Source organism: Panulirus ornatus, chromosome 8 (assembly GCF_036320965.1).
Source record: "Panulirus ornatus isolate Po-2019 chromosome 8, ASM3632096v1, whole genome shotgun sequence".
Classification (NCBI taxonomy): Eukaryota; Metazoa; Arthropoda; class Malacostraca; order Decapoda; family Palinuridae; genus Panulirus; species Panulirus ornatus.
In genome coordinates this window covers 44913786-44925880 of record NC_092231.1, presented here as the reverse complement: position 1 = coordinate 44925880, position 12095 = coordinate 44913786, and the positions used below count along the sequence as shown (strand labels likewise).

The 12095-nt window shown below is 38.9% G+C and overlaps 1 protein-coding gene across 2 annotated transcripts in view; it reads right to left on the bottom strand.

Annotated features, from left to right (window-relative positions):
- The window catches only part of LOC139749926 (uncharacterized), a 342839-nt gene that overhangs the window by 94297 nt on the left and 236447 nt on the right, over nucleotides 1-12095 (bottom strand). For both annotated transcript variants that reach the window (XM_071664343.1, XM_071664344.1), the window contains 3 exons: nucleotides 11720-11820; nucleotides 7210-7236; nucleotides 912-1167 (listed from right to left, as the gene is read on the bottom strand). In XM_071664343.1, the coding sequence (XP_071520444.1) occupies nucleotides 912-1167; nucleotides 7210-7236; nucleotides 11720-11820 (384 nt within the window). The remainder of the gene's footprint in view (nucleotides 1-911; nucleotides 1168-7209; nucleotides 7237-11719; nucleotides 11821-12095) is intronic.

The window sequence follows — 12095 nt, the reverse complement described above, 5'->3', positions numbered from 1 at the left end:
AATATCATTAAGTTTTCTTTCCTACTTATACTTATCAATATCCATACTGTAAAATTATGCATAAGGATGCTGAATGCTTGTAATGTCCTGCCTATATCATAGCATTTACAGTGGTAAATAAACTGCTCAACCTAATTAACAATGATTCTATATTCTCATGTGGCTGTAAAGAACCTTTAAGTCCAGGCTGATGGCCCTCACACTCTGCAGAATACTGTGGACAATTCACTTTGATCATGTTGAAACTGCTCATCTATAATAAAAACATCTCTAATAATTTTCCCCCTAAGGCTCATTCATCTTTTTTATATGCTACCTAACTCTCACAGAAAACAATAGATATAAGAAAAAGAAACAAAGCAAAACAATCAAGAAGGGCTGACCATCCTAAGAGTCAGCTGACAGTTGTCTCCAGGCATACAAGTAATCAAGACGAATTATGGTACTGTAATTACAATTTTTCCTCCATACACCACAGATAGAAAGGAAATATACCAACTGGCCTTCAATCAAAAGGCAAGAAACTAAAGTGAAGACACTGAAAACTGACATCAAATGGATCTATTCGGGGCCAGTGAGCAAGAGTAAATAACAGTGAACGAGAGGCTACTAGGCCTTACCTCACCTTCGCATTATGATGTCACAGATCTTAAAGTTTTCCTGTATTGCTGTCAATTCCTGAAAATGAGTATCTGTTGGCCTCACATGCTTTGTGATGTTTGAAGAGGAAAAAATAACCCTTCATAGATACATCTATTTTTGTTGGTAAGGTAGTGTCTTAACCTAACCAAACAAGTTCTGTCATATGCTTCAAGGGCTTTGTCCTTAGATCAAGATATCATTAAGAGTTTCAGGTAAATATTGTTTTTTCCATATAACTAAATTCAAAAGAGAATCTAACAAGTATTTACCATATTTTGGAGGATCATCCATGGATAGGAAAATCTTGCGAGTCACTAGTGTATCATCTTCACTGCTCAAGATGCAAGTGTAAACACCTGCATCATTAAGTTGTACAGGATTGATAACTAAATCATATTTGGTACTGTTTGCAAAATCATCAGCAGCAATTTCTAAAGAAATTCTGGACAAGTCAATATGCATTACATCTTCATCGGATGTAACATCTTCAACTTCACCATCAACTTCATGCGTCCATTTCATATACTGTAAAAAGAATAAAAAAAAGTCAGCATGCACACACTAGTTGTAAATATGACCAACATATTACTTACTGATATATGTGGCACAATCCAAAACATACAACTACCCATTTCTTCAAGTAAAATTTGCCTTAAAGAGCAACTTTTAGACTCTCTTCATTTGCTATAGTGAAATGTCTTTATCATGTATTTCTTCCATGTATATCTTTTGCCTCTTGTTGCCACTTTATTCATCATTATCATTACCAAGTCCTGCTTTGGATGAATTCCATTCATAATTTTTGTTTATATTTCTCATTCTTTATCATTTCATTTAAACAGCACCTTTTTGCATATTTCTATATACATTACTGTGCCATATATGAATCCTCTTTTATCTTGTGCTGAAGGCTCCAGTCATGGTCAAAAGGGTCAAAAGTCCACATCAAAGCTGGGCCTTAACTGAACATAGAGAGAATTATTTATTTATTTATTTTGCTTTGTCGCTGTCTCCCACGTTAGCGAGGTAGTGCAAGGAAACAGACGAAAGAAATGCCCAACCCACCCACATACACATGTATATACATACACGTCCACACACGCAACTATACATACCTATACATTTCAACCTATACATTGCGCTACCTCGCAAACGCGGGAGACAGCGACAAAGCAAAAAAAAAAAAAAAATATATATATATATATATATATATATATATATATATATATATATATATATATATATATATATATATATATTTTTTTTTTTATACTTTGTCGCTGTCTCCCGCGTTTGCGAGGTAGCGCAAGGAAACAGACGAAAGAAATGGCCCAACCCCCCCCATACACATGTATATACACACGTCCACACATGCAAATATACATACCTACACAGCTTTCCATGGTTTACCCCAGACGCTTCACATGCCTTGATTCAATCCACTGACAGCACGTCAACCCCGGTATACCACATCGCTCCAATTCACTCTATTCCTTGCCCTCCTTTCACCCTCCTGCATGTTCAGGCCCCGATCACACAAAATCTTTTTCACTCCATCTTTCCACCTCCAATTTGGTCTCCCTCTTCTTCTTGCTCCCTCCACCTCCGACACATATATCCTCTTGGTCAATCTTTCCTCACTCATCCTCTCCATGTGCCCAAACCACTTCAAAACACCCTCTTCTGCTCTCTCAACCACGCTCTTTTTATTTCCACACATCTCTCTTACCCTTACGTTACTCACTCGATCAAACCACCTCACACCACACATTGTCCTCAAACATCTCATTTCCAGCACATCCATCCTCCTGCGCACAACTCTATCCATAGCCCACGCCTCGCAACCATACAACATTGTTGGAACCACTATTCCTTCAAACATACCTATTTTTGCTTTCCGAGATAATGTTCTCGACTTCCACACATTCTCAAGGCTCCCAGAATTTTCGCCCCCTCCCCCACCCTATGATCCACTTCCGCTTCCATGGTTCCATCCGCTGCCAGATGCACTCCCAGATATCTAAAACACTTCACTTCCTCCAGTTTTTCTCCATTCAAACTCACCTCCCAATTGACTTGACCCTCAACCCTACTGTACCTAATAACCTTGCTCTTATTCACATTTACTCTTAACTTTCTTCTTCCACACACTTTACCAAACTCAGTCACCAGCTTCTGCAGTTTCTCACATGAATCAGCCACCAGCGCTGTATCATCAGCGAACAACAACTGACTCACTTCCCAAGCTCTCTCATCCCCAACAGACTTCATACTTGCCCCTCTTTCCAAAACTCTTGCATTTACCTCCCTAACAACCCCATCCATAAACAAATTAAACAACCATGGAGACATCACACACCCCTGCCGCAAACCTACATTCACTGAGAACCAATCACTTTCCTCTCTTCCTACACGTACACATGCCTTACATCCTCGATAAAAACTTTTCACTGCTTCTAACAACTTTCCTCCCACACCATATATTCTTAATACCTTCCACAGAGCATCTCTATCAACTCTATCATATGCCTTCTCCAGATCCATAAATGCTACATACAAATCCATTTGCTTTTCTAAGTATTTCTCACATACATTCTTCAAAATTTTGGGAGCCTTGAAAAATGTGTGGAAGTCGAGAACATTATCTCGGAAAGCAAAAATGGGTATGTTTGAAGGAATAGTGGTTCCAACAATGTTGTATGGTTGCGAGGCGTGGGCTATGGATAGAGTTGTGCGCAGGAGGATGGATGTGCTGGAAATGAGATGTTTGAGGACAATGTGTGGTGTGAGGTGGTTTGATCGAGTAAGTAACGTAAGGGTAAGAGAGATGTGTGGAAATAAAAAGAGCGTGGTTGAGAGAGCAGAAGAGGGTGTTTTGAAATGGTTTGGGCACATGGGGAGAATGAGTGAGGAAAGATTGACCAAGAGGATATATGTGTCGGAGGTGGAGGGAACGAGGAGAAGAGGGAGACCAAATTGGAGGTGGAAAGATGGAGTGAAAAAGATTTTGTGTGATCGGGGCCTGAACATGCAGGAGGGTGAAAGGAGGGCAAGGAATAGAGTGAATTGGAGCGATGTGGTATACAGGGGTTGACGTGCTGTCAGTGGATTGAATCAAGGCATGTGAAGCGTCTGGGGTAAACCATGGAAAGCTGTGTAGGTATGTATATTTGTGTGTGTGGACTTATGTACATGTGTATGGGGGGGGGCCATTTCTTTCGTCTGTTTCCTTGCGCTACCTCACAAACGCGGGAGACAGCGACAAAGTATAAAAAAAAAAAAAAAAAATATATATATATCCCTGGGGATAGGGGAGAAAGAATACTTCCCACGTATTCCCTGCGTGTCGTAGAAGGCGACTAAAAGGGGAGGAAGCGGGGGGCTGGAAATCTTCCCCTCTCGTTTTTTTTTTTAATTTTCCAAAACAAGGAACAGAGAAGGGGGCCAGGTGAGGATATTCCCTCCAAGGCCCAGTCCTCTGTTCTTAACGCTACCTCGCTAACGCGGGAAATGGCGAATAGTTTGAAAGAAAGAAAAGAAAGATATATATATATATATATATATATATATATATATATATATATATATATATATATATATATATATATATATATGTATATATATATATATATATATATATATATATATATATATACATATATATATATATATATATATATATATATATATATATATATATATATATATATATTTTTTTTTTTTTCTTTATACATCGTCGCTGTCTCCCGCGTTTGCGAGGTAGCGCAAGGAAACAGACGAAAGAAATGGCCCAACCCCCCCCATACACATGTACATACACACGTCCACACACGCAAATATACATACCTACACAGCTTTCCATGATTTACCCCGGACGCTTCACATGCCTTGATTCAATCCACTGACAGCACGTCAACCCCTGTATACCACATCGCTCCAATTCACTCTATTCCTTGCCCTCCTTTCACCCTCCTGCATGTTCAGGCCCCGATCACACAAAATCCTTTTCACTCCATCTTTCCACCTCCAATTTGGTCTCCCTCTTCTCCTCGTTCTCTCCACCTCCGACACATATATCCTCTTGGTCAATCTTTCCTCACTCATTCTCTCCATGTGCCCAAACCATTTCAAAACACCCTCTTCTGCTCTCTCAACCATGCTCTTTTTATTACCACACATCTCTCTTACCCTTACGTTACTTACTCGATCAAACCACCTCACACCACACATTGTCTTCAAACATCTCATTTCCAGCACATCCATCCTCCTGCGCACAACTCTATCCATAGCCCACGCCTCGCAACCATACAACATTGTTGGAACCACTATTCCTTCAAACATACCCATTTTTGCTTTCCGAGATAATGTTCTCGACTTCCACACATTCTTCAAGGCTCCCAGGATTTTCGCCCCCTCCCCCACCCTATGATCCACTTCCGCTTCCGTGGTTCCATCCGCTGCCAGATCCACTCCCAGATATCTAAAACACTTTACTTCCTCCAGTTTTTCTCCATTCAAACTTACCTCCCAATTGACTTGACCCTCAACCCTACTGTACCTAATAACCTTGCTCTTATTCACATTTACTCTTAACTTGAGTGCGGTTGCGTAGCTCTTCATTTCTCATTTCCATGCGTACTTTATGACATCCCCATCAGATATACATATATACTATAGTGTAGTGTAATCATATGCGTCCAAGGAAGTAGCCTAAAGACCCGGAGTGACCGTGCATCAGCTACTGTCAGTGAAATGGGCAAATACAGACTCCAGAACAAAATGATATCATAAATTAATCAATTTCACTTGAATTTGTGTTTAGAAAATACTCATTTCATTCTTGCATATGATTCTGTAACATCTTGGTTGACATTCTTCCTTGGGAACGTGGGGAAAGGTTGTACTCTTCTTATGCCTCCTCAGCAATGAGAGTGTGTCAACAACTTGTCTCAGCAAACTGCAAGAAGTAAGGTGCTACCTTTGTTCTCCCAAATCATGACCTCTAAACTGTACATTCACATCATAATTCTAGTATAAAAAACAAATAATTCAACTCTAAATTCATTGAAAGTGCACCTATTTAGCACGTTCAAGTCTCCAAATCAGCATTTACATGAGCTGAGTGTTGCCTCTAGGCAGATATTTACACATCAAGTTTTGTGCCTCAATATCTAAGCTGCACACTGTGTCTGGGTAGTGGCTGAGATGGCAGTTTGCAATAATTTCCCCCAACAGTGAGTCACTCTCTAACCAGGTCAATGAGAGCACAATTTCAGGGAGGTTTTCTAATAAGGAAATTGGGTGACTTTAGGCTAGATGTAAAAGGTCTTGCAAAAGATGATGTTTGAGTAGATAGTTTGCAACCGGATTGCCAGAAAGCACTGCACTGTACGACATGGGAGGCTGATTAAGAAGATGGATCACAAGGCAGGAATAAGTGGAAAACTCCTTCAACTGATAAACAATTATCTTACTGGAAGGGAACAAAGTATGCATGTCAAAGGAGCCTTCTCTAAATGGGTTGAAGTGACCAGTGGAGTGCCACAGGGTTCCGTTCTGGGAACATTACTCTTCCTGATCTCTTTAAACGACTTGCCTGAAAGGACGGACTCCTTCTTGAATTTGTCTGAAGATGGTACAAAGCTCATGAGGGACGTGAAAAGTGAGAAGGACTGGATCAACTTATGTGGGGACCTAAACACAGTCCTAAGGTGGTGTGGTATGTGGATGATGAAATTCAACCTGAATAAAGGCAAAGTAAAGAGGATGAGACAAAGTGAAAGAAGGTCTTTGAATGATTATATTAATTATCTTGTAGGAAAGAAGATCAGGATTCTGTGTATGAAAAGGATTTGGGGGTCAACAACATCCCTAACCCTAACCTGCCACATAATTCCCACATAAGAAGAATAATCATGGAGACAAACTGTCTGTTGGTAATAAAGAATAGCTTTCAAGTATGATAAGTAGATAAGGAAATTATTTAGCAAGCTTTTCATATCTTTTGTACTGCAAAAACTTGAATGTTCTTTTCAAGTTTTGTTTCCACACCTAAAGAGGCACAAAGAGTTAAAAGAGAAGGTCTAGAGGGGGCAACAAAGATGATAACAGAATTAAGAAACCTAAATTATATGGAAAGCCTTTAAATTGGAAGGTGGCTAATTGAAAATGAAAAGTAAATTTCAGTTTGAACATTTCACTGTCTTGAATTATGGAGAACATTAGCATTAGTAAGAAATCAGAAAAATAACATTATATAATCAAACATACATGATAATAATATACATGAGACACAAAATGCAGTGTTTCACACTTGATCATTGCTGCCCTCGTTAGCAAAATAATCCAGGAACAGACGAAGAATGGCCATATCCACTCACCTCCATTCTCTGGCTGTCATGTGCAGTACACTGAAACCACAGCTCCCTATCCACAACCAGGCCCCACAGATCTTTACATGGTCTACCCTGAATGTTTCACATCCAATGATAGCATGTCGAGATACAAAATATGTCATACAATAAACATTTAAGAACTTATAACAACAAAAATTAGGTAAATACTCACATACTTTCTGAAGAAGTACTCTTCATCCTGTAAAAAAAATGCAAAATATATAAATGAAAAATGAACAAACACACACAGACACACACACACACACACAAACACATACACAAAAACACACACACACACACACACACAAACACACACGTACACACACACACACACACACAATGTACATAATCATAATTGATTGCCATAACTAACAGGTTAGAAGATTGGGAGCTTGTGTGTGTGCAATATGTAAGATGTGGGGCTACCCCAGCCACATCTCTTGTACACAAAAAGGCTGTCTTTTGGGAAGCCCTGCTCAAGGATACACATGGAAATACAGTAATGAAAGGGAATACGAACATAAGACAAGATAACCAGAGTTGTCACATCTGCCCAACCCTGTATGCTAATTTAGTAGTTTTAATATACAGCATTTAGTACTGTATAAGGAAGCTAATAAATTGGAAGTAAGGATTCAGATCACTACTGGTGCTAATGTCCAAGGGAAGATGGAGAGACAGGGTATTCAGTTAGTGTGTTGTTTAGTGTGGGGAGTGCTTGTCATGTGCCTGTCATATGTGACACCTAGAATGGTATGTGTTTTGGTCAGTGGGAGTGATTGTCCATTCAAGGTAATTGGAAAAAGTGTGCTGGATTCGTGTCTATCTAAGGTTAAAAGAGTTACTAAAAACTTCTGTGAAGATGCAAACATTCTATTAAAGGCAAGTCATTATTCCAACTGTGTGATGTGATTGTGAAGCCATCTGCATATGAGAGGACCTTTATGTTGTGGATGTTGGAGGTGATGTGAGGTCTTGTAGGAATAGACAGAAAAGGGTTGGGTGGGGAATTGCTCCTTGTGGAACTCCGGTGTGGAGTTTAAGAATGTTAGATGTGAAGCCATTGTGGCTATGAAATTAGCAAACTACTCTTTGTCACTGCTGTGGAGGGTAGTGTCAAGTATCTTTGTGTGAGGATGTGTTGGGGGACAGTGTTAAATGCTTTGTTAATGTCTATTGCCACTAGTACATTGTGGGACAGGGGTTGTGGTTTAATGAAGCCCTCTAAGATATGTTGTGTAAAGTCAGTGTGAAGAATGTGATGAGGTGGTTGAGTATGAAGCCATACTATGCATGTGAGAGTGGGGTATTTTGGTTCATTTTGTAGTAAATCGGTTTTACAGAGAATTGGATTCTAAAAACAGAAGTGATATTGGACAGTAGGAGGAGGGGAGTTGGGTGGATTGGATGGCTTTAAGATTGGTATTATGTTAGCATATTTCCAGATGTTTAGGTTTATGATTTTATTGTGTAGCTTGAAGTAGTTGAAGATATCTGTAAGTTCTTAGATTGCAAATGGGACAAAGACTTTTACATGAAACTGTAATGTGTTGTCAGGCCATGTTGCAAGAAAATTCTTTAAGGTTTTAATTGCACAGCTTGTATTATGGATTTTGTGTATGTTCTGGGAGCGATGAAGAATGTGTGGAAGGAGAAAATGTCAATGGACTGAACCACGACATGTGAAACGTCTGGGTTGTCATAGATAGGACTGTGGGGCCTGGATGTAGATAGGGAGCTGTGGTTATGGTGCCTTACACATGACAGCTAGAGACTGAAAGAATGTGGCCTTTTTTTGTCTGTTTTCCTGGCGCTACCTCGCCGAAGCAGGGGGTAGTGATGCTGTTTCCTGTGAAGTGGGTTAGTGTCAAGAATGGATGAAAGTAAGGAAATATGAATATGTATGTATATGTGTATATATGTATAAGTCTGTGTATGTGTATCTATATGTAGGTATATGTGTGAAGATTTGTAGAGGTTTCCAGAAATGAAGAGAGAATGTTGGGGTGAAGAGAGTGGTGAGAGCAAGTGAGCTTGGGAAGGAGACTTGTGTGAGGAAGTACCAGGAGAGACTGAGTGCAGAATGGAAAAAGGTGAGAGCAAAGGACATAAGGGGAGTGGGGGAGGAATGGGATGTATTTAGGGAAGCAGTGATGGCTTGCACAAAAGATGCTTGAGATGTGAGAAGCGTGGGAGGTGAGCAGATAAGAAAGGGTAGTGAGTGGTGGGATGAAGTAAGATTATTAGTGAAAGAGAAGAGAGAGGCATTTGGATGAATTGAAAAAGGGCAAATGAGAGGTAGGATGAGTAAGTATCAGTACATTTCTGGGAGATGTTTTGGAGGGAGGTTAATCTCTCTATATTTCAGTTGTGTCTTAGCTTTACTTTGTGTCTTTACTTTGTGTCTACAAAGTAAAAAAAAAAAGAAAGTAAATGATTTGGGTGTCATCATAAATGAGAAACTAGACTTCAGAGGGTATATTGAGATGATAGTACTCTCATATCAAGAAATGAGTGGTATAAGTCTGATAACTTACTATGCAACAGAGAGAAACCTACTGTCAAAGATGTTTTATGCATATTCAGCAAGCAAAATTGAATACTGCAGTGTGAATGGTTCTCAATGAAACAATTAGAAAAACATATCAAAGAGAATTCAGAAGCCCTTCACAAGTAAAATTAAGGGAATAAAACGTATGGACTTTCACAAAAGGCTGAGAGAACTGCAACTATATAACTTAGACAGAAGAGAAAGATATATGAATATCTCACTTGGCAACAAATTGATAGTTTAGAAGAAATTGTGTTAAACCTGAAAGCCTTTGAGCATGAAATATACACAGCCATTAAGTCTTCAAGAATACCAGGGAACACACCAAAAATAAATCAGACAAAAATATATTACAGCCTAAACAGGAAACTAGAATAAATATTCATTTTACTGCCAGTAGAAATGAGAAACATGTATAAATCAACTGCAGAAACATTTAAAAGAAAGCTTGGCATATGGATGAAATCAGCCCTAGATGAACCAAAAATTTATATTTGTGTATCAGGAGGCAGCCTAGAATTAATAGCATAAGGTAGAAATGTTAGGTAGAAGCAGTAGGTAGAAGCATGAGACAGAAGTAATCATTACGAACATTAGTGGGAGCTTCTGCAAACACTGCGTTAGACCTGCCCTATGCCAGTGGCCTATCAAGGGTGAGGCAATAAAGGATAAGAAGCAGCACTAGAGTTCTTTAGCTATGGAGACTGTTGCTGTGGCCACCCCTTTAAGGGAGCACCAACTGGAACAGATGTCAGAGATATAGACAGATTGGCTAATAGTAAAAAAAAAAAAAAAAAAAAAAGAGAACAAATGGAAACATCAATGAAGGGGACAAATGTGGAAGTGGTAAAAGACAGAGATGAGGTAAGGAGGACATTAGTATTTTGAAGTACTGCTGAATGTGTATGATGAAAGGATAGAAGATGTAGGATGCTTAGGTTAGGGAAATATGCAAAGCGAGAGAATCACAGAAAGTGGTTTGGTGAAGATAAAAATGGTGGTAAGTCTTGTCTTCACTGAAAAGTGGTAAGGCAATTGAATTTCTTAAGAAAGGAGGTGACTTTTGTTCAGTGATTTGTTAGGATTTTCGATATTGTATGGATCATGGTGAGGTGCCTGAGCATTGGCAGAATGCATGTATATAGCCACAGTATAAAAGCAAGGAAGACAAATGTGAGTGTTTGAATTACAGAGGCATAAGTTTGTTGAGCATAGCTGATGAGTTGTATGGGAGAGTGGTGATTGAGAGTGTGAAGGCATGTATAAAGCATAAGATTGGGGAGGAACAATTTAGTTTCAGAAGTGGCATAGGATGCAGGGATTAGGTGGTTGCTTTACAGAATGTGCATGAGAAGTACTTAAAGAAACAGAAGGATATTTATGTGGCATTTATGGATCTGGAGATAGCACATAACAGGTTAATAGATACTGCCTTATGAAAGGTCTTATGAATATATGGTGTGGGAGAAAAGTTACTAGAAGCAGTGAGAAATTTTAATCAAGAGTGCAAAGCATTTAAATGAGTGGGCAGAGAAGAAAGTGCTATTCTACTGCTATCTTTCATAATCATCTCAATTCAACAGCAACAGCTGTACACCCTAACTCAGGTAACCAAACAAAGGTGCTCAAAAGAGCATGTCCAATATCAGCCAGCTGAAAATCCTTTGGGAAATGAATAAGAGAACAGTACTAACAAAGATTTCTTTCCTCTTCCCTACTTTACAAACGGATAATAAAGCTCCAATTTTGCAATGAGAAGGAAATTATCTATGGACTATTTAAGCCCCCTGAGGGTAACAAGATAGGAAGCAGCTGAGGTGTATATAAGAATCCCAGTATATACAATAATAAATAAAGTGAACTCTCTCAAAAAGGTAAATGTTCTGCAGAATAAAAACAAATAAATGGAGGATCTAAGAGAGAAAATTGGGCTGGGATATGAGGATGGGAGGGAGGATATGAATGAAGAGAGTGGTAGTCACTGTAGTACTGATGGGAGAATATGTAAATAATTTTCTTTTTTATAGGGATAAATGAATTCCTATAACACTCTTAGAATGACAGACTTTGCATTCTGAGATGGTAACTTCTAAAAAATCATAGAAAGTAACAACAGGGGAAATATACTCACGAAGTCAATGAAAACTGATGCCCTACATGTCAGGGTGACTTGATCTGAAGGTTGTACTGTCAGCTCTGTTTCAGTAGAACCACTTAGCACTAATGGTTTCTCTGCATGGATAATAAGATTATATCATTCATCTGTGCTTCCACAACAAAATATATCAAAATAGTAAATCAAAGCAGATATTTGACTAAAAGAGCTCAATAACAATATTTGCTTACTTATAACTTGGTGGCAACCAATATGTTATTGTAAAATCATTTGTCAGTTACATAGAACAGAAAGTGTTCTTTTCAGTTGTTCCATATCCACCATGTCACAAGAATCCTGATTTGGGAAGGTTTAATTTGTATCTGAAACCATCAAACACCTTCAGTGTCAA